General features: G+C 43.9%; 1 protein-coding gene across 2 annotated transcripts in view; it reads right to left on the reverse strand.

Moving 5' to 3' along the window:
- The window catches only part of SMPD2 (sphingomyelin phosphodiesterase 2), a 423,565-nt gene extending 404,367 nt beyond the window's left edge, over positions 1–19,198 (reverse strand). Inside the window, exon 1 of one of the 2 annotated variants that reach the window (XM_044076594.1) lies at positions 18,923–19,198. In XM_044076594.1, the coding sequence (XP_043932529.1) occupies positions 18,923–18,972 (50 nt within the window). In that variant the 5' untranslated portion in view covers positions 18,973–19,198. The remainder of the gene's footprint in view (positions 1–18,922) is intronic. The other variant, XM_044076593.1, reaches the window with a different exon arrangement.
- Between the last annotated feature and the right edge of the window lie 417 nt (positions 19,199–19,615).

Here is a 19,615-nt window from a genome sequence, read left to right on the forward strand (position 1 = left end):
CGTCTTCCAGTCCTTCTCACTCTGGTCTAGCGTCTCCTTGACTGTCTTACCGAACAGAGTAGAGCCATCATAAGGGGCATTGGCAAAGGATGCCTTAAAGGGTTCAGTAAATTGGCACAACCTGAGCCAGACGTTACACCTCAGGGACAAGCTGGACCCAGCCGCCCTAGCCGCTCATTGCATTGCATGGGGGAGGAGTCGCATGGAGGTATTCAATACTGCTAAGTGGCCATTTTCGTGGAGAACAAAGCCTTGTCCTCCTGCAACATGGACTTGGGTGGAGACTCCTCCAGCTCCTTCACCAGGTCACGTTGGAGTCTCATAACATGGGCCAAGTAGTTCAGCACCCTTATTGAAAAGGTAGCTGAAGCATACACCCACTTCCCTAGCTGGTCCATCATCAGAGACTGTCAGGCGGGTGGACAGAGGAACTTTCCTGAGATGGTTCCCTCTTAGGGGCTGCGGCATGGCATCCAGAGGGGAGCCCTTGTTCCAGGAAGGCCTGTCTAAAGGGGGACTCAAAACTATCAGGGCACTTCGGGATCGGCTCCAAGGTATCAGGTTCCTTCCACACCCGCGAGGTGATCAAATCCATTAAAGGATCCGTGGGGGAGGGGGGAACATCCAAGACAGACGGGCCCGTACCAAAGGCCTCCAGAAGCACAGACTCAGAGGAGGGCTTGGGGCAGACCAACCTCCCCACTGGCGCAGAATCTCCATGATGTCTCCAAAGGAGACCTCGTCAGGAGGTGACCTTGGGAGCCCTCGTCATCATCTAAGTCTGCCTCTTCTGTTAGGGACTCAGGGGAGTCCAAGTGCCTCCTTTTACATGTATGCTTGCGAGGCACACCTCCCGTGGTGCTCTCCTGGGATGCTCACAAGCCATCTGTTCTTCTGGGGGGAACCGTCTGTGGCCCTTCGGGCACAGGCTGTCCCTCTGGTAAGACAACGGGGACTGTAGACAGAGCTGAAGGGGTCTGAGTGGAGCCCGAGGGGGCGGTTAGGGGCCTCGATCCAACATAGAGACCCATTCTACCACATCGAATGCTGAAGGAAAGCGGACCTCCTGTGAAGCCAATAAGGAGGCCGGTCTCCCCAGGTCCGATGCAAGAATCAGAGCCGGTCCCGAAGTAGCCGGAGCTCCGAGAGAGGAAACCTGAGCCGGCAACGTCTGAGCCGATGGTAAAGGTTCCATTCCTTCTGATCTAACCCCCCAGGCTCCGGCTCAGATTCGAACTGGTCAGATCCGAGATGCTCCAGGCAGCTACCGGCATTGAGGACACGAGGACCATTGGCACAGACACCCCGACCAAGGCCAACCTCGGATCCAAGAACTCCGAAGCCGAAGGTCGAATCGGGGAAGGAGTAATAGGCTGAAAAAAAGGAAGAGAGCTGCCCCCTCCTGAGGGAGGGGGGCTGGCAAAGACCCCCATCTGGGTCTGCGTACGGATAAAGCGCCTCGTCTTATCCAGATCCATGTCCAAAGAGACCAGGTGGATCGAGACAAGGCCACAGACTCCGACCTGGCTGGTCGGGGAGCTGAGGCCCGGGAGACTTACCATGCCTCCCTCAGCTCCGGGGAGAACCTCCGTGATTGGAGCCAGGGGGAAGTCATGGATCAGAGCAGATTTACTGGGTGACGCAAAATCCGGAGACCTCTTGCTCTCTTTTGGCCTCGACTCTCTCTCCTGCACTCTACCCCTCTTCTGCTGTGCTACCACAGGCTTAGAAGTGGGAGTTTGAGTTCAGCCTGGGAGGGAGGGGAGGCCAGAGGCAGAGAAAAGTACAGTTTTGTACCTACCATAAATGTAGATGTTAGAGTGTAAACACTGCTGCAGTCATTACACTTGGGTTATCCTGCTGTCAGGCGGTCCCGCAGTCGGCCAGAGTTCCAAAGTCTTGGTCCAGCGTCAGTTGCTGTTGCCTCCTCCCTGACGTCAGTGCAACAGGGGTATATAAGATGCAGCCGACACCATTTTCTTCAGTTTTTCTTGCCCCAGATGTCAGGTGCCCCCAAATAGGTAGGCAATTCAAATTGCTAGTAAGAAATACAAAAGAAAAAACATTTTTAATTACCATCAAATACTCCCCATAGGTAATAAAGGGTAGATGCCCTAGGTAAGTACCAGAAAGGAGTTTGAGTTCAGTCTGGGAGTGAGGGGAGGCCAGAGGCAGAGAAAAGTGCAGTTTTGTACCTACCATAAATGTAGATGTTAGAGTGTAAACACTGCTGCAGTCATTACACTTGGGTTATCCTGCTTTCAGGCGGTCCCGCAGTCGGCCATAGTTCCAAAGTCTTGGACCGGCGTCAGTTGCTGTCACCTCCTCCCTGACGTCAGTGCGACAGGGGTATACAAGATGCAGCAGACGCCATTTTCTTCAGTTTTTCTTGCCCCAGATGTCAGGTGCCCCCAAATAGGTAGGCAATTCAAATTGCTAGTAAGAAATACAAAAGAAAAACCATTTTTAATTACCAGCAAATACTCCCCATAGGTAATAAAGGGTAGATGCCCTAGGTAAGTACCAGAAAGTAAGAGGGGAAGGAGGGAGGGTAACCTGGACTGCAGCAGTGTTTACACTCGAACATCTACATTTATGGTAGGTACAAAACTGTACTATGCTAAGCTGAGCTAGGGAGGCTGGATCTATAAGGCATTAGGGGTGGCTATAAGGCCCTGCAGTACAGCAGTGGTGAAGCCAGCTCTGGATTTGGAGTATAAAGGCAAATGGTAATGTTTGGTGAAGGTATGCACAGAACTCCATGTTGCTGCTTCCAAAATATCCTTGGGTAGGTACTCCTCTGAGGTAGGCAGTTGAAGTGGCTGTTGCCCTGGTGGAGTGAGATCTAATGCTGCTAGGTACAGGTTTCCCATGGTGGGTATAGCAGAAATGTATACAGTGTCCTATCCATTTTGAAACAGTCTGCTTTGAAATGGCTTTTCCCTGTGCTCCTGCAGCGTATGCTACCAATAACTGCTCAGATTTTCTGAAAGCTTTGGTTTTGTCCAAGTAGAAGCATAACTGTCTGTGAATGTCCAAAGAATGTAGTAATCTCTCCCCTTTGTTCTGTGGTTTTGGATAAAAAGTTGGCAAGTGAATAGTTTGTTTTAGAGCCACACTTGATACCACCTTTGGCATAAACGTAGGGTTAGTTCTTAAAAGACACCCTGCCCTGGTGGAAGATGAGGAAAGGTTCCACTGCCATTAGTGCCTGCAATTCTGAAAATCTTCGTGCTGATGTTATTGCCAGTAGCAGAGCAGTTTTCCAAGAGATGTATTTTAATTCTGTTGTGTTAGCTGGCTCAAAAGGAAGTAAAGTTAATTTTTCCAAAACAAAGTTGAGGTCCCAAGTTGGTGTAGGTGCTCTATGGGGCGGTCTTATGTTTTTAGCCCCTCTGATGTATTGCCTGAGCAAAGGATTAGAAAAAATTGGTGGATCCGTGTTGTAATGAGCAGAGACAGCGGAGGCGTGGATCTTGATGAATGAAAAAGAGAGGCCCTTGTCCAGCATCTCAGTTAAGTATTGCAGTATCTGAGGAATGTTTGGGACAAGAGGATCAAGGCTGTGCGCTTGGTTCCAGGCACAGAATCTCTTCAATTTATCCGAGTATGCTTTCCTGGTGCTAGGCCTTCTGGCCTCCAGAATGACATCCATAACAGCTTTGGAGAGAGGCAATGCTTGGTTGACTAAGGAATTTTCCATGCAGCTAGATTTAAGGTCTTTAGCTGGCTGTGAAGTATCTGATTGTTGTGTTGTGTCAGCAACTGTGGGATTTGAGGCAAAATCCAGGGTGGCTCTTGTGCCAAGTTCTTTAAGATTGGGTACCAGTACTGGCGTGGCCAGTCTGATGCAATCAGGATCATTTTTGGCTCTTCCTGCCTGGCTTTTAGGAGTACCTTTGGAAGGAGAGGTAAAGGAGGGCAAGCGTATACTTGTAGTTTTTTCCAGCTGAATGAGAGAGCATCCACTTTCCATGCTTGTGGATGGTAACTCCTTGTACAGAATTTCTGTAATTGGCAGTTCTTTGGGGAAGCAAACAGATCTATGTCCGGGCTCCACCATTTTTGTGTTACCATTCTGAATATTTGTGGGTTCAGTTCCCATTCGTGTGGGTCCATAATGTTTCTGCTTAGGTCGTCTGCCAGTGTGTTTTTCTCTCCTGGCAGGAATTGTGCTTGCAGATGAACTTGGTAGTTGAGAGCTGTGTTCCACAAGGTTATGGCTTGTCTGCAGAGGGAGAAGGAGTGTGTGCCCCCTTGCTTGTTTATGTACCACATAACTCTGGTGTTGTCTTTCTTTAGTAGTAATTGTCCTGGATGCAATAGGTCCTTGAAAGCTATAACAGCATTTTGTACAGCTAGCATCTCTTTTTGATTGATGTGGAGATGTCTTTGCTCTGTGGGCCACTCGCCCTGGATACATTTTCCTGCCATGTGTGCTCTCCAGGCGTAATTCGATGCATCTGTTGTCAGTGTCTGCCTGGCCGTGGGTTGAGTGAAAGGCTGTCCCTTGTTGAGGTGACAAGCTTGTGCCCACCATCGAAACTCCTGTCGTAGGCAAGGAATTGGTGGTATAACGGTTTCCAAACTTTGACAGTGTTGAGACCATACACTCTTTAGGTACCACTGTAGTTTCCTCATATGCAGTCTGGCATATGGAATTAGTAGTAGGCATAATGCCATGTAGCCCAAGGCCTGCAGAATTTTTCTTGCAGGGAGTTGGGTCTTTGTTGCCATTAATTGAAAATATTGAGTCAGTTGTCCTTGCTTATCTGGTGTGAGATAAGCCATCTGGGCCGTTGTGTTCAAGCTGGCACCCAGGAATATTATCTGTTGTGAGGGCACTAGTTTTGATTTCTTTTCGTTTACTGTGTACCCCAGGCAACTTAATAACTTTTTTACGTACGCCAGATGCTTTAGTAGAATGTCCTTGCTCTCTGCTTGAATCAGGCAATTATCCAGGTATGGATAAATTTGAATTCCTTTTTGCCTGCAAAATGCAATTACGGGTGCCAGGCATTTTGTGAAGATCCTCGGCGCAGTAGATAAGCCAAAGGGCAGTGCAGAAAATTGATAGTGCATTGAACCAGCTAGAAATCTGAGGTATCTTCTACAGTTTTGTCTGATAGGGACATGCAGATATGCCTCTTTGAGGTCCAAAATCACGAGCCAAGCTTTCTTGCCTAGCATGGGAAGAAGCTGCTGTAGTGTCAACATCTTGAATTTCGGAACATCCAGGCAAGTGTTTAGTGTAAAAAGGTCCAGAATGGGTCTCCAGGCTTTGTCCTCTCTGGGAACCAGAAAGAGTCTTGAGTAAAATCCTTGTCCTTGTTCCTGTGGTGGTACCTTTTGAATAGCTCTCATGTCCATGAATGCTGTAATTTGTTTTTGAGCCTCTGCCCATTGATTTGGTGGCAGATTTGGCATTCCTTTTAGCCTTGGCATGGTGTGAAAATGGAACCTGTAACCTTGTGATACAATGTTGAGAACCCATTTGTCTTTGGTGATGCAATGCCAGTTGTGATAGAAAAGTGCCAGTTTTCCTCCTAAGGGGGCTGCCAAGAGAGAGCTGTTTGGCAGCTGCAGTGGAAAGTCATTGAAGCTGTTTTATAAGGTTGAGGCCTGTCTTCCCCTTCTTTCTGGCCTGGTGTGCCCCATTGTCGATGCTTGTAAGGGCCCTGTGTCTGACCTCTACCTCTTGGACGTCTGTATCTGCCCCTTTGAGGTCTATCTGAGACTGGAAAGGACCGATTCTTTGTTGGCCAATTTCTGCTAAAACGAGGAGGCTGAACCTGTAAGAAATCTTTCACCGTTTGCATAGATTTTGCCTTATCCTCCATCTTCTTTAACACCTCCTCTGCCTTAACTCCAAACAGCACATCCCGCTGCAAAGGTGCATCCAATAATTTGACCTTAACATGATCTGGTAACGTCGCATAACCAAGCATGCCTTCTAATGACAGAGCCTGTAACTGCTGCTCTACAGGAGGCCTCTAAGGAATCAAACCCACATTGCAAAGTACGTTTTCCCACTTGTTCAGCTGCATGCAATAAATCCTGCATTTCTTTTAAGTTAGGAGGATCTGAATCTGGAAGCATCTTTTGTTTCAACTGAGACATTAAAAATTGCTGATATTTTAGCATGTGAAACTGGCAATTCAAGGCTCTCATTGCTAAAGTTATAGACGTATATATCTTCTTTCCCCATCTGTCTAATGCTCTGGAATCTGTCAGAGGGAACTGGGTTTTTTTGCTGATGAGGCCTTAATCCCTTTGGGTCCCTCAGAAATGGTTTCAGGGTCAGCAACATGGCTTTTGTACAGAAATTTGAGAGAGTCAGGGACTCTGTAATATCTATCCGGTTTAACTGGGGCTGGGGGTAAGGAGTCAGGGTTCAAACTGGATTCAGTGTACACATCATCCACAATGTCTAAAACTGGTGGGATAGCAATGGGGGTCTGTGTTGAGGCAATAAAAGGAAGTCTCTGAGTCTTTTCTTGGATTCTGAATAATCCTGGCCTTCCCAATGGAAATGCTCCCTCATGGTATGTAAGGTCTCACCAAAGGAGTAATCCTCAGGCGGAGAGGCTGATGGAATTGATTCCTCAGCATCAGAATCCTCATAAGGGGTTGAATATCCTAGGTCCGAGGAAGAGTCTGAGGAAGTGGACACCTGGTCAGAAGATTCATAGTCTGCATCCTGTCTGGGCCTTTTATCAGGAGGGGGATGGGACCCCCTGATCAGGGTGATTAGGTCCTCGGCCATTCTAAGCATTTGTTTCTTAGGCATGGAAGCCTGTCCTGGAGAGAGTTGTGTCTGTTTCTTTGCTTTTAAGGGGGGCTTAGACTTAGCAGAGTGTTTAATGGTTAACTGGGTAGGTCTGAAAACACCCTCTGTAGCTGTGGATTGCTCAGCTACTTTGGTTCCCTCTGTAGGTTTAGGATCGGTAAGCTGAAGACCTAGTGCATCCGAAGGCCCAGCCAGCTCCACGTGGGAGTCGGAGGCAGTCTGTGGTAGCGGTCGTCAGGGGCTGCGTAGGCACCTCGCTGAAAACCGGAGAACCGGCGACTGGCCTAGAAGAGGCCTCGTCGTCAGTTTTGGGCCTCGGATGCCTGTCCTTGTGCTTTTTATGCATTGCTGTCATCGGAATTTCCGACAGCATGGTGTAATTGAATTTTCTACCAAAATAATGTCGGGCAAAATCAAACCGACGTTTAATAGTGCGCTTGTTAAACCTAGCACAAAACAGACAACCCAGTGACGTCGTGATCAGGGCCTAGGCATGAAATACAATAGTAGTGGAAATCCTTATGAGGTATTTGCTTCCCACAAGAAATACAATTAACTTTTACTGACATCGGTCTGAGGCAAAAAAAAAGTTTCCCCAATGGGGTACTTAGCTTTTTTAGAAGACTTCGGTTCTGGATTCGGAATGAAACTCTCAGGAGTCGGCCGACCGGCACTTGTGAACTGCTTCTGCTTCGGGCACCACGTGGCAAGAAAGACAGAAGAAAATGGCGTCGGCTGCATCCTATATACCCCTGTCGCACTGACGTCAGGGAGGAGGCGAGAGCAACCGACGCCGGACCAAAACTTTGGAACTCTGGCCGACTGCGGGACCGCCTGACGGCAGGATAACCCAAGTGTAATGACTGCAGCAGTGTAGCACGATGAACATCGGGAAAAGCAGCCACCGTGACTGAAGCAGAGGGAGGATAAGTGGCAGGAAGAAGCCCCTTAAGGGCCAACTTGGCCTGCCTTTCAACACCCAGGGGTTGGACCCCACACAAATGGCACAGTCAACTTTAAGGTGGGGCCACACTTAAACACAGTACACACAGAGTGTGGCCATCGGCTGGGGAGAGCTTATGGCCACACACACTGTGCAGCGCTTAAAAATAAGCTTTTCAGCCATCCTAGGGAAAGAAAAGAAAAAAACTTTCTACTTGAAACTTCAGCTCACACCCACTCACCACACACTAAACTAACTAGAAGGGGTGAGGGGCACACAGAGACAAACTACACTACCTAACTACTACAAGCCTACACACGACGCCAAAGCGATGGGAGGGGACAAAGGGTACCTACGCTAAGCTAAAATGGCTAGTAAAACAAAAATGATTAACTTACAATACCAGAAAAATACCCTGCTAACTGGAGCTTCAGAGACACTATGCTTTCACAAATCGCGACAAATGAGATTTGGGGATGGAAGGCAAGGGAGGTGAATTATGGGTAAGGGGAGGAGTCTGGAGCTTGGAGCTGATGCTAGTAATCTTTGCTGGCTTTGATCTGATACGGATCAGTTTTCCCACGTTCAAATGAAGTAAACTACTTCAGACTGGATGCTAACACACCCTGTTATTCCAGCAGCTAAGTGGATTTGAGGACATTGGAAACACATTACCAGTAGGGACATCTGCCAGAAATTTTATTTCTGCGGCTGTCATTGGCTGGTGAATACTGACTGATTGTACTGCTTGGCACTAGACCTGACCTTAACAAATTTAGCAGGCAGCGCTGAACAATCATTAAGGTCGAGTTGTGCAAGAGAAAAAAACTGGAAGAGGATCTTCAGAAAAACGAGCAAATTACAAAGAAATAAATAGAAATTATGGTAACAAAATATGCAGAATGATGTTCAGGAGGAGGAATGAGATTTAAGGAAAGGCAGGCATTGAGGAAATTATGTAACAGTGGACTGATGATAGTTGTAAAGAAAAAAAAATGTGATACTCTGTATGTAAAAGGAAAAAAAATATTTTTTCTGTTAATGTATGTTTACCTACATCTTAAGGAACAAGATGTTTAAAAAAAAATGCCCCCAAGAGGACACCAAGCATAGTGGCAGACAGTGATAACAAAATCCTCCTGAAAACATGGAGTTACAAGCTACATGTAAAAGGCCATATGACAGTTCAACAAAAAGAGTTCAAAATAAAGACTTCTAAGAAGGTATTTGGTAAAAACAGAGTCCCTATAGACTGCCCAACTTCTGAGAAGGTAAACTACCTTTAACTCTGAAGGAATCACATGAATATAAACAGCCATATGGCACTGGAAGATCCTGCCCTCCCCCCTCTAACAGACCATATCCATAATCAATCAAGAATGATTCTTCATAAATCACTTGCCCTCAGCCTTTTGTGCAGATCAGAGGTTGAAACCAAGCATATTATGACAACAAAAGCCCACTGAAATGCGGACTTCACTAGCTGTGTTTAAGAGGCCATATTTCAGTTCTGTGAAGACACAACAAATTATAAAACTTCTAATAAGGTACTTTGGTATAAAACACATGCATACTGTCCCAGTAGAATGTGCCCCTGCTAAGGTACACCTCTGACTTTGAAGGAAACGCAGAAATGTAGTGGTCATATTGCTTTTTCATAGGTACTACTCCACCCCAAAGCATTAGTCTATTTCAAGTGAGTACGGTTTGCTTTCATACATCACATGCCCCCAAAAACTGACACCCACATCCTGTAAGTCTCACCGAGAAAAAAAAAAAAAAAAAAACATAGCCACAGTACTACATTTCAACTTGATGCTATTAGACACAGACAGACCCTAACACTCCATATTTTTCGATAATTTTCATGTAATGACCATGTGTTTTCACATGCAGCATGCCTTCTCACCTCCTTCCTCATAAAAGCATCCACCTTCTAAGTATACCTCTGATGTATAAATGTGAAGAAAGTAAGAAAATTAGGACAATAATTTCAACCTCCCACTCTTAAACACGTATACATTCTCCCAGTGTTAAGTTACTTGCAGTCCTTAGGCACAAGTCCTTTACATACCTTGTTGTTCTAACTGGTACCCCATCTCTCATAGGATTATGAGACTATTATACGAAGTCTGGGTGTTATGAGAGGCTGCACCCACCAACAGCCATTCTCTAGGGTTAAACCATTTATGGGGAAGAAAAGCCATGCTAGGTGAACCCAAAGGCCAAGTAATCAATACTCTCACTCCCTCCCCCAAATTAGCCATATCAATGACTATTTTGTATAACTTGTGTAAATGTCCTTTGCTTTCATGACCAGCTCTTGTCAACCCACAGACACAGAAAGCCACCAAGGACAACCACCTCACACATGGTATTCCCAGAGTGGCCAAATAAAAGAATCACAATAATCAACTTCACTTGTAAGTACAGGGAAAAAATAGCTAAAGTAATCTACTTCTCAACTATAGAACACCCCCCCAACGCGCGCGCGCACACACACACACACACGCACCAACTTCCATAAAAATTAAAAAAATATATAAAAATAATACAAGTGTATGATGCTGTGGGCTGCTTGCACTATTTCCACTAACCAACCTGTAGCTTTCAGACACTAAGCTCCGTTCCCCTATCCTCAACCAAGCCACAGCAATGACAACTTTATTGTGATCATCCTAATTTTTTGCTTTCATTCACCAGCTGCCCCCCACCCAAACAGAAAGCCACCTCTGGAGATCATCTGTCAATTACCAAAAGTGATAAAAGTAGTCACGGCAATGTAGATCAAGTTACTGTTACTATCTCACTTTGCTTTGCCCTAAACACATAGCTGTCAACTTAGTACAGCAACCAGGAGCTAAACCAAAACTTAAGGAGGGAGGCAATGGCCCATAATTACTGACAGAATGGCATACAGAGTATTTATTCAAATTATTTAACAGACTGAAATTTTTGTCTCTAGAAGCTAACCAGATTTTATAAACTGAGAGAAGTACAAACAGACCAGACAAGCAGAAGCCACAGAGACTGTACCTAGGCTTGGGGAAGGCAAATATAACCCCTATTACTCTGGTCATAGGGAATTCTCTTTTCATTTAATTATAATGAAAACACATTCCAAATAGTGACATACCCAAGGGGCACACGCTGAAGTCCTTTGTACCAGTCAGGCTGTCTAGCAAGAAGTTTCTTCACTTCCCACCACTGACAGTGGCCTAAATAGTTGGAGTCTGCCATCTCCATGTGTGTTTTCCCAAATCCTCATCTCAAAAGGTAACTTGGATGCAGAATAAAATAGGAGCCTAGAATATGAGTGATTTGACATTCATTGCCACATCCACTGTCAGACTTTTCCTCTACACCCTAATGACTGACAGAATGCATTCCTCTACACCCTAATGACTGACAGAATGCACCTCTGCGCTTAAAGTAGTCCCACTGCATCACACCATAGTTTAAAGACTAGTACTTACCTGCACACCACTACTTACATGCATAACACATCTGTCCACTTACCTGCACAGTACTGACTGCATGTATACCAGTGCTTACCAGCACACTACTTATGTGCATAACACATCTGTCCACTTCCAGTTTACCTGTACACTACAGATGGGATTCAGAATCAGTGCTGTGCAGGAAACACAACATACAAAAATAATGTGCGACTGAAGGGAGGAAGAGGCTACTGCAACAGTGATCTTTAAACATTTACTATTGTGCTACGTTTACTTGTATAACTGTGTTATGTTCATCACACTGATCACCACTGCAGTAGCCTTAGCAATATAGCTAGATCATCCTACCTTACTACATCTGGAGGTAGAAGGGTAGGGGATCAGGAGCCCCTGGAGAATAGCCCCAGCAAAGCTGCTCAATGCCTAGACCTGGAAAATTAATGGATTTTGTAGTGCTTTGTAAAACTATGTGCACAGGACCAAGATGCTGCTTCTAAAATGCTTCTAGAACCTACCCTTCCCAAAAACTTACAGATAAAGTCAAGGCCCTAAAAGGGTGAGCATGGACCCTGCCTGGAATTGCCTTACTGTGGTGGGTATAACAAAAGGTAATAGGCTGTCCTTTTTTTCTTACTTTAATAAGAAATGAAAAACTGATCAGAGTTTCTAAAAGTTTTAGTTCTGTCAATATAACCAGAGTGGTCTGTGGACATACAGAGTATGGAGAATCTATTTTCCCTGGCTTTTAGGTTCTGGAAAGAAAGGGAAATGGACAGTCTGGCTCATACTAAACTCAGATAAAACTAGAGTTAATTTTTCCAAAACAGAGTTAAGACCCCAAGGTGAAGTTACCCATTTTCCAGTAGTCACAGAATGCAATACCCCTTTTAAAACATTTTAACATGGGAATGCATTCAAATGGGTAGACATGCTGAAATGTCCAGCAAGCTGGCCTTTCTTACTCCTCTATCAAGGTATAAAGGATAAGAAGTCACGAAAATGTTGGAGAAGCAGAGAAATACTAGCCTTAAAAGGGTCATAGGAGGTTACTAGGCTATTGGCCCTGAGGCCCTTATAAGCCTAACCAAGAGTTTAGCCCATGGTTAGACAAATCAGCATTCAATGCCCCTGTTTAGCAGGGACATGGATGGAATCCCACGGGTATACTTCGTTTCCCATCCAGTTATCCATGTTGCGTTTAAAAAGGGGTAAAGAGGTACTCTGCTTGATGTGGAGAGGGAGTCTATTCCATAGATGAGGGAGTCTGTGGGACACAAATCTGTCCCACCAGGTCTGGTTGATGTCACAGACCAGGTTGAGGCTGCGAGTGGGAGGTTACTCGACTGGAGCTCGACTTGCGTATATGCAGCAGTCCCATCAAGACAGGGTCCATGATCACCTTGTATGCCAGACAGAGGTCACCTCTGAGGAGTCTGTATGAAAATGACTACAGGAATAGGGCTTTTAGCCTATCTGTGTCTGGTAGATGTTTGAGGCCCTGACTTCTCCTGGTGAGGAACCTCTGTGGTCTCTCCAGCTGCTGCATGTACTTTGCAAGGTACATGCTGAAAGGTGTGTTGTACTTAATAATGGGCCTTAAGGGAATAATGCAGAGATGTTGTGACCTCCTTGCCCCTGGATGAGATACCCTCACTTATGAGATGGGCCACATAGAAGCTGGATTTTTGTCTTCGCACCAACTAAAGTATTTTCTGTTTGCTAATGTACAATTTCCTTGTAACAGGATTCTTTACCTTATTTATTATGCGTTGCACATCCTCAGAAAACAGGTGCCTAGAAGGTATTAAAATCCTTTTATCTAGGAAGCTAGCTGAAGTTGTTGCAAGATGGGGTATATCAAACACTCCTTGTCTTGTGACAGTTGCTCCATTCTGTGAGGAGGATTATGGTAATAGTCCTTGGCCACTTCCAAAAGGGAGAACTAGTGTTGCCTGGATCAGTTAGACAGTCACCAGAAAGATCTGTGTGGGGTCCTTCTGAATCTTCAGAATGATGCTGGACAGCAGTGAAAAAGCATAGAGGAGCATTACTGAAACAGGAAAAAAAGGCATAGGTTTTCCAGGCCTTCTTGCATATAGTCCTTGAGAAAAATGTTGCTAGCTGATTGAATTGAGGCAAACAGATCTCAGGTGCTCACCACAACCGGATCAATTCCAAAATGACTACCCGATTAAATTTTCATTCATGAATTTTCATTCATGAGGATTTATTCTGGTCCTGCTCAGCTTGACTGCCACAAAACTTTGCTTTGATGAGATGCAAGATGCCTGCAGAGTGAGACGGTACCAAAAACTCTATCCCAGACAAGCACAGCTTGCACAGAGAGCAAAGATATTACAATACTGTGGTGCTGTCTGTAATCTGCAGTGGTCCTGGAGACTGTAGATGGAGAGTTGAGGGCATTTATTACTGCCAACATGTACTTTACATTTATGTCTTGGGGTTTTGTCCTTTTTATTCTTTAGACCTCACACTTTTACTCCCACAGACAACTCCCCAAGCAAAGTCTAAAGCATCTGTAGTTGCACACTGTACTAGGCCTGGAAGGGAAAATAGAAGACCTAAATTCAGATAAAATTAGTTTCTTGCCCAAACGAGTTCCGTTTTACAAATTCTAAAACAGGAAGCTGGACTGTCAGAAGATGCTGATGTTGGGATCATTCTTACTTTAGGTAGCAATAAATTTTTCCCAAGTGGAATCTTGTTAAAGGAACCATGAGAATCATTGATACCATGAAACCAAGTATTTTGGGAAATACCCTTGTTGAAGCTTTGGTCTGAAAAGAAAAACTCAGAAACAGGGCAAGATATAGATCTTATTACTGTAGAATAAAAGCTCTGAACTGAGGAATCTAGGAGACACCCCATGAAAACAATCCTGTGGGAAGGAGTCGAACAGTACTTTTGAATATTCTCCTGAAACCCCAGTCTAGGGAGATTTTGCACCCAAGTGAGAGACTGTAGTCTTTTTTCAAAGAATCAAGAACAATAAGCAAGATGTTTACGTAAGGAAATGTGAACTCTACAGTCTGCAATAGGATATCACTGGGACTATCGTGAACATACTTGGAGCAGTGGATAACCCAAAGAGTAATGCAGAGGGGTTCATAATAGGTCAATGGATGCCTACACAGACTTTCAGAATGGTGAACCCTGTACATCAGAAATAGTAACATAAGGGAATAGCAGGGAGCCTTGTACTGTAACTCAGATACATTAGGGATCGGGGAATTGGCCCTTTCCCTGCTGTAGTGCGATCTCAGAGTCAACATATATAGTTATTTATTTTATATTTAACATTTGTTTACCAGGAAAGTCAGACTGGGACAGAGCTCATTTTCAGCGGAGGCCAGGGGAGAAATGCTCCAGATGCAGGTCTTTGGAATGTGGGAGGAAACCTGAGCACCCAAAGAAACCCACACAAATGGAGGGAGGACATGCAGATTCCACATAGAAAGCACCCATCAGACAATCAAACTGGAGAACTACATGTGAGGCAGCAACGCTAACTGTTGCACCATTGCAACAACAACATAGTGGAGGGCATCATCCCCCAAATGGGGGATTCAGGGAAGCTTGTCCCACAAAAACAACCAGTTTTTGTTTTTTTCTCTCTCTCTCTCGGTTCAACCTATTGAATGTCAAATACTATGGCATTCAACATTCAGGAGATCAATGCTATGGTACTCTACATTCAAGAAGGGTCGGTCTAATGACATTATCCCAATGAAGAGAACGGAAAGTGTGAACCAGACACAGAAAACTAACATTTGACATAGGAATGTGACAAGCATTCTTTAAATCTAGGGTGACCAAAAAATCTAAAGGGGAAATTAGAAGTAACACGTCATAAATGGGTAACATTCTGAACTCTGGAAATTTCACATTCTGGTTTTACAAAATAAACGTCTAAAACTGATCTCTCTGAAGTTCCTCTTTCTTTGGTTTCAGAAACATTCTTGAATTAAAAAAACATTCCCTTTCCAAGAAGATGGGACAGCTTCTGACAACCAGTTAGCAGATACTCTATGCCAAGAGGAAAAAAAGAAGTCTGATCTGGTAAATAACGAGGATTACCCGGACAAGGAGCGAGGGATTTACTGCCATCGGTATCCTTGCTGTATCATTCTTAAAACTCATTTGTCCAAGACTGTCTGCTGCTGAAGACAGAAATCATGAGAGATTTGGGGGAAAATTCAAGGCTTGTCAAGGTGTAGATACCCATTCAACCTTGTTGGACTGTTCTTGTTCCTAGGGGGCTCCTTTATTTTTTTTTAAGCCTACTTGCCACGTTTTTTTTCAAAGTCAAGTTTCCAGTTGCTTGCTCTGCCTGCTTATTGTGCTTTTTATAAACTGGTCCAGAGTTAGCTGTAAAACACTTCTCACTTTAAGAGAAAGAAGGCTGAAAAATCTGAGAAACTCCCAGAATCAACTTTCCTCTTATATTTTCAGGACCTCCACAGCAGCTTGTCCAAACACAACCCCTCTGTCTGAGGGGAGAATTCACATTTCAGTTTTAGGTACATAACCAAGCATAACTACTCATAACAGCTGCAGTAACTGCAACACTGGAAGGGGCATTATCTGAACCATAACACACTTCAAAGGAGTATTTAGTCACTTGAGACACAGAAGCAGCGTGATCATAAATACAATTTTTCCTCATAAGAGAAGATACACTGCTTCTCACACACTCAAAAGAAGCAAACCATTTTTAACATGTTGTTGGTCTTTTCGGCTTTTCCCGGTTAGGGGACGCCACAGCGGAACTCCGGTCCGCTAATGATTGGCAGTAGATTTTTATGGTGCCGAGTTGCCAGCCCGACACCCAACCTTCAGCAAAGGCACGCCCATTCACGTACGTCTTTCGGAGGTCAATCGACCACGGGGAAGGACATGCAGACTCCACACAGAAGGCACTCCGGCCGAGAATCGAACAGGAGAACCTCTTGCTTGTGAGGCAACAATGCTACCGCTGTACCACCGTGGCTTATAAACCATTTTTAACATGTGAGCTTGACAAATGAACATTCCAAAAATAAGTGCTGTAGGAACACCACACTCTCCAAAATCTTTCAAAGAATTTCCCATCCTTATCAGAGAGGGAGTGATTAGCACCCACCAGATGTTTGGCAGCAGCAGGATTTTCAAGGAAATGACTGCTAAGTCAAATCTGTCAACGGAAAACTAAATTTATAAGACTGAAGAACTTCATACAATCTAGCTGCTTTCTTAGAGGCAGCAAGCGGGATATCAGAGAAGTTACAGTTTGCAATAAAAACATCTTCCAATGCTGGAAGAACAGGAGGAATTGGAATAGGTTCAGAAATCACAATAGTTATAAATCATACTTCGTTAAAGACAGTGGACTATGTTGTTCCCAATGAAACAACTGATTAATTCTGGATATAGTTTCAGAAAAAATCCTTCTAAGGGACTATCAAAAAAAAGTCCTTTCATAGTACCTGAAAATCCTCAAAGTGAAGAATTGTTTTTTTCTTCTAAACAGTAACAGAACTAAAAGGGTCAAAAGTCTGAACTAAGCCTGAACAAAGCCCAAACTAAACCCAATAAATCACTCCTGTCCAAAGTAACAGGCAGGGGAAGATAAAGGTTTAACTTTATGCATCATAAAAATTTTAATTTCTGCTTCTTTATAACATGAATTTCTATAGCAGCAGACCTATTCATGACAGGCAAGTCATTCCAGAGGGCAGGCATCCCAGTCTGGCTAGGCAGGGAGGCATCCCCTGCTCTTTCCTCAAAGACTAGTTCCCCCCTTGCACATCATAGGTACGCACTCCAACAGCCAGAGGACATGTCTAACCTCCATCCATTGGGGCTGCAGGGAGACCACCAGAGGGAGCAAAAGGAAAAAAAAAAAAAAGATGAATTGTCTGAGGAAACAAATGGTCACAGCACAATCACCCATTTGCAGCTGAGACAAATTTGCAGCCTGCTGAAGAGACAAAGGTTGCCTGAAGTAACTGGTAGGATGTCCCACAGTGAAGCAGAAAACTGATGCCCAAGTAAGCCAAACAGCAGTAACTGGCAAAACAGGCAAGTGTTAAAACAGCAGATTTTTTTCCAGGGAAAAGCATCAAACACTTATGCCAGCCCGAAGGTAATTCAACATGAGTTTTACTTAGAAAAACAACTTAACAACTTTTCCAAAAAAATACAAAATCACACTTGACAAAAAAAAAAAAAAAAGAAAGAAAGACGTCCATTAAAACACCTTCGTTTAAAATACATTTTACAGAAAAAGTTGTCATAAAATGTGGAAGTTTATTTCCCCAAAAGGGAATTTATATGGCCAGCAATGGAGAACTGAGGGCCAACCATCGATTTTTGAAAAGCCACAAGAGGAGCACACGTCTGTGGCAGGAAAGCAGAAAGCAAGAGCTTGACACCCAAACTCCATCTTCTTTAGATCTGCACAAGCTGATAATGGTTTGGGCATATGGTAGGTGCCCTTAAGCTTTGGAAGCTAGTTGGCTGTTGTATCCTAAGCAGGATACAAACCACATAGCTAATGCTGCAGCAGTGACCAAATGATGAACAAAGTATTGCCAAAACAGAGCATTTTAGTGAAATATTAATGGCATGAGCATGTACAAAACTCCCCGAGCAGGGCACACATCGTAAAGTGCTGCTGCTATCACTGGGGTCCTGGGCATTGCTGTATGTTCTGCCACTTACTTTTACTCTGTATCAATGCATCAATGCTGTACTTCTCACTGCCGAGGTGTGGAATTCATAAAAGGTCAGGGCTGCTGACCTTCAGTTCCAAGCACGGTCTACAGTTTCTAAATTCCCACTTATCCATTTGAAATGCTACAGACAAGGGCATAGGAATAAAAAACTGGTGACCCAAACACTACCCTGTAAATAAAAGCACTGACTGTAGGTTCATAGGCATGTACTAGGCAAATGACCACGAAGACTTAAAATCTAGCCACTCATCCCAAATCTGACCAGTTCTGTTACACTTTGTAAGTGTAAGCAGGAGCTTAGGAGATGACACATTTACAAGCAGGGGCATGGGAGACGAACCATTTATAGGCTGCCCGTGTCTGTGATACATAGGGTTACCACCTGTCCCACTTTGCGAGGGACAGTCCCTCTTTGGGCAGTTGTGTCCTGCAAAAAAAAATTGAAAAAAATGGCAAATGTCCTGAGATTTTAGGACAAAAATATTTCCTATATTTTCTTTAATAGTTGCATAAAACAGTTATTTTGTACCTAAAACACCTAAATATTACAATAAACAGAATAATAAACTCAAATGCTACAAGAATAAGTTTTTATTCTGGCAAAAAAGTTAATTTCGGTCCTTTGTACTGGCCGTGGGTTTATTTTGCCCTGCAAAATCTGAAGTTTCTACAAAAAATATCCCACTTTGGGCATTTGAAAAGGTGGCAACCCTAGTGATACATAGGTGCTAAACCAGGAATTAATTTCCTGTTCCCCAACCCACTGCCCAAGTTACAAATGAATTGGGTTAGACAAGAACTCTGCCTTTACGATATCCATCTCTGCAGCACTGAAAGAACCATATAATATTTTCCCAATACTTTCCTTTACCATGTTAGGTATCTACTTGCTCACCTCAAAACTGCAGTTTTCCAGAGTTAACTTAACACACCACTACCTGCTACTGTTAATGCAGTATTTTCAAACATGAAAAGGAAATGCTGCACTTACCAACAGTTCAGGGTAAGGACACGAAGTTTCACTTCTGGAGAGGAACTCATTCTGTACAGCTTTTTTTGTAATGAATGCCAGGCTTCTTCACTGATAGTTCTGTGAATCCTGGTTTAAAAGAAAAGAGTTTAAAATGTACCTTCTGGTTACTGTAAATGCAGTTTAGTTTTCAGAACACAGCAGACCAGCATGCAGTAAAGGAGGGACGTTTTCCTAAAAGGCTCTCAAATTACGTCCCTTGTTTTTAAGGTAATTCATTTCTTTTCATGTTGCTAACAGAAATCAGCTCAATCCTTTTTTGCAGCATTAATGCAAACTGCTGAGTGGCTGCAGATAAAGCACTTTCCGTTTAAGAGGACAGCACATGCCACATGTTGAATCAGCTGGTCTTTAGAATGAGATAACACTGCAATAGCAATTTTTTACGATACAAGGGTTATCGTTTTCCTGAGGAAATCAGACTGACTTATACCATCCCAGTATACTTTAATTATAAAATGCAACATAAATCCGCACAATCAAAAACACAGAATGAGGTCTGAGCTTTTCCCCCTTGGATTGTCATGTTCAGCAAAATACTTCTGTATATATAAAAAACCTGTGTATTTGTGTGTGCAATCTTTAAAAAAAAAGTTTAATATACACACACACACTTTTCTGGAGAGGAAAGATACTGTGATATATAGAAGTTAA

Source organism: Protopterus annectens, chromosome 7.part0, assembly GCF_019279795.1.
Source record: "Protopterus annectens isolate FY-2018-M chromosome 7.part0, PAN1.0, whole genome shotgun sequence".
In the NCBI taxonomy this organism is placed as follows: domain Eukaryota; kingdom Metazoa; phylum Chordata; order Ceratodontiformes; family Protopteridae; genus Protopterus; species Protopterus annectens.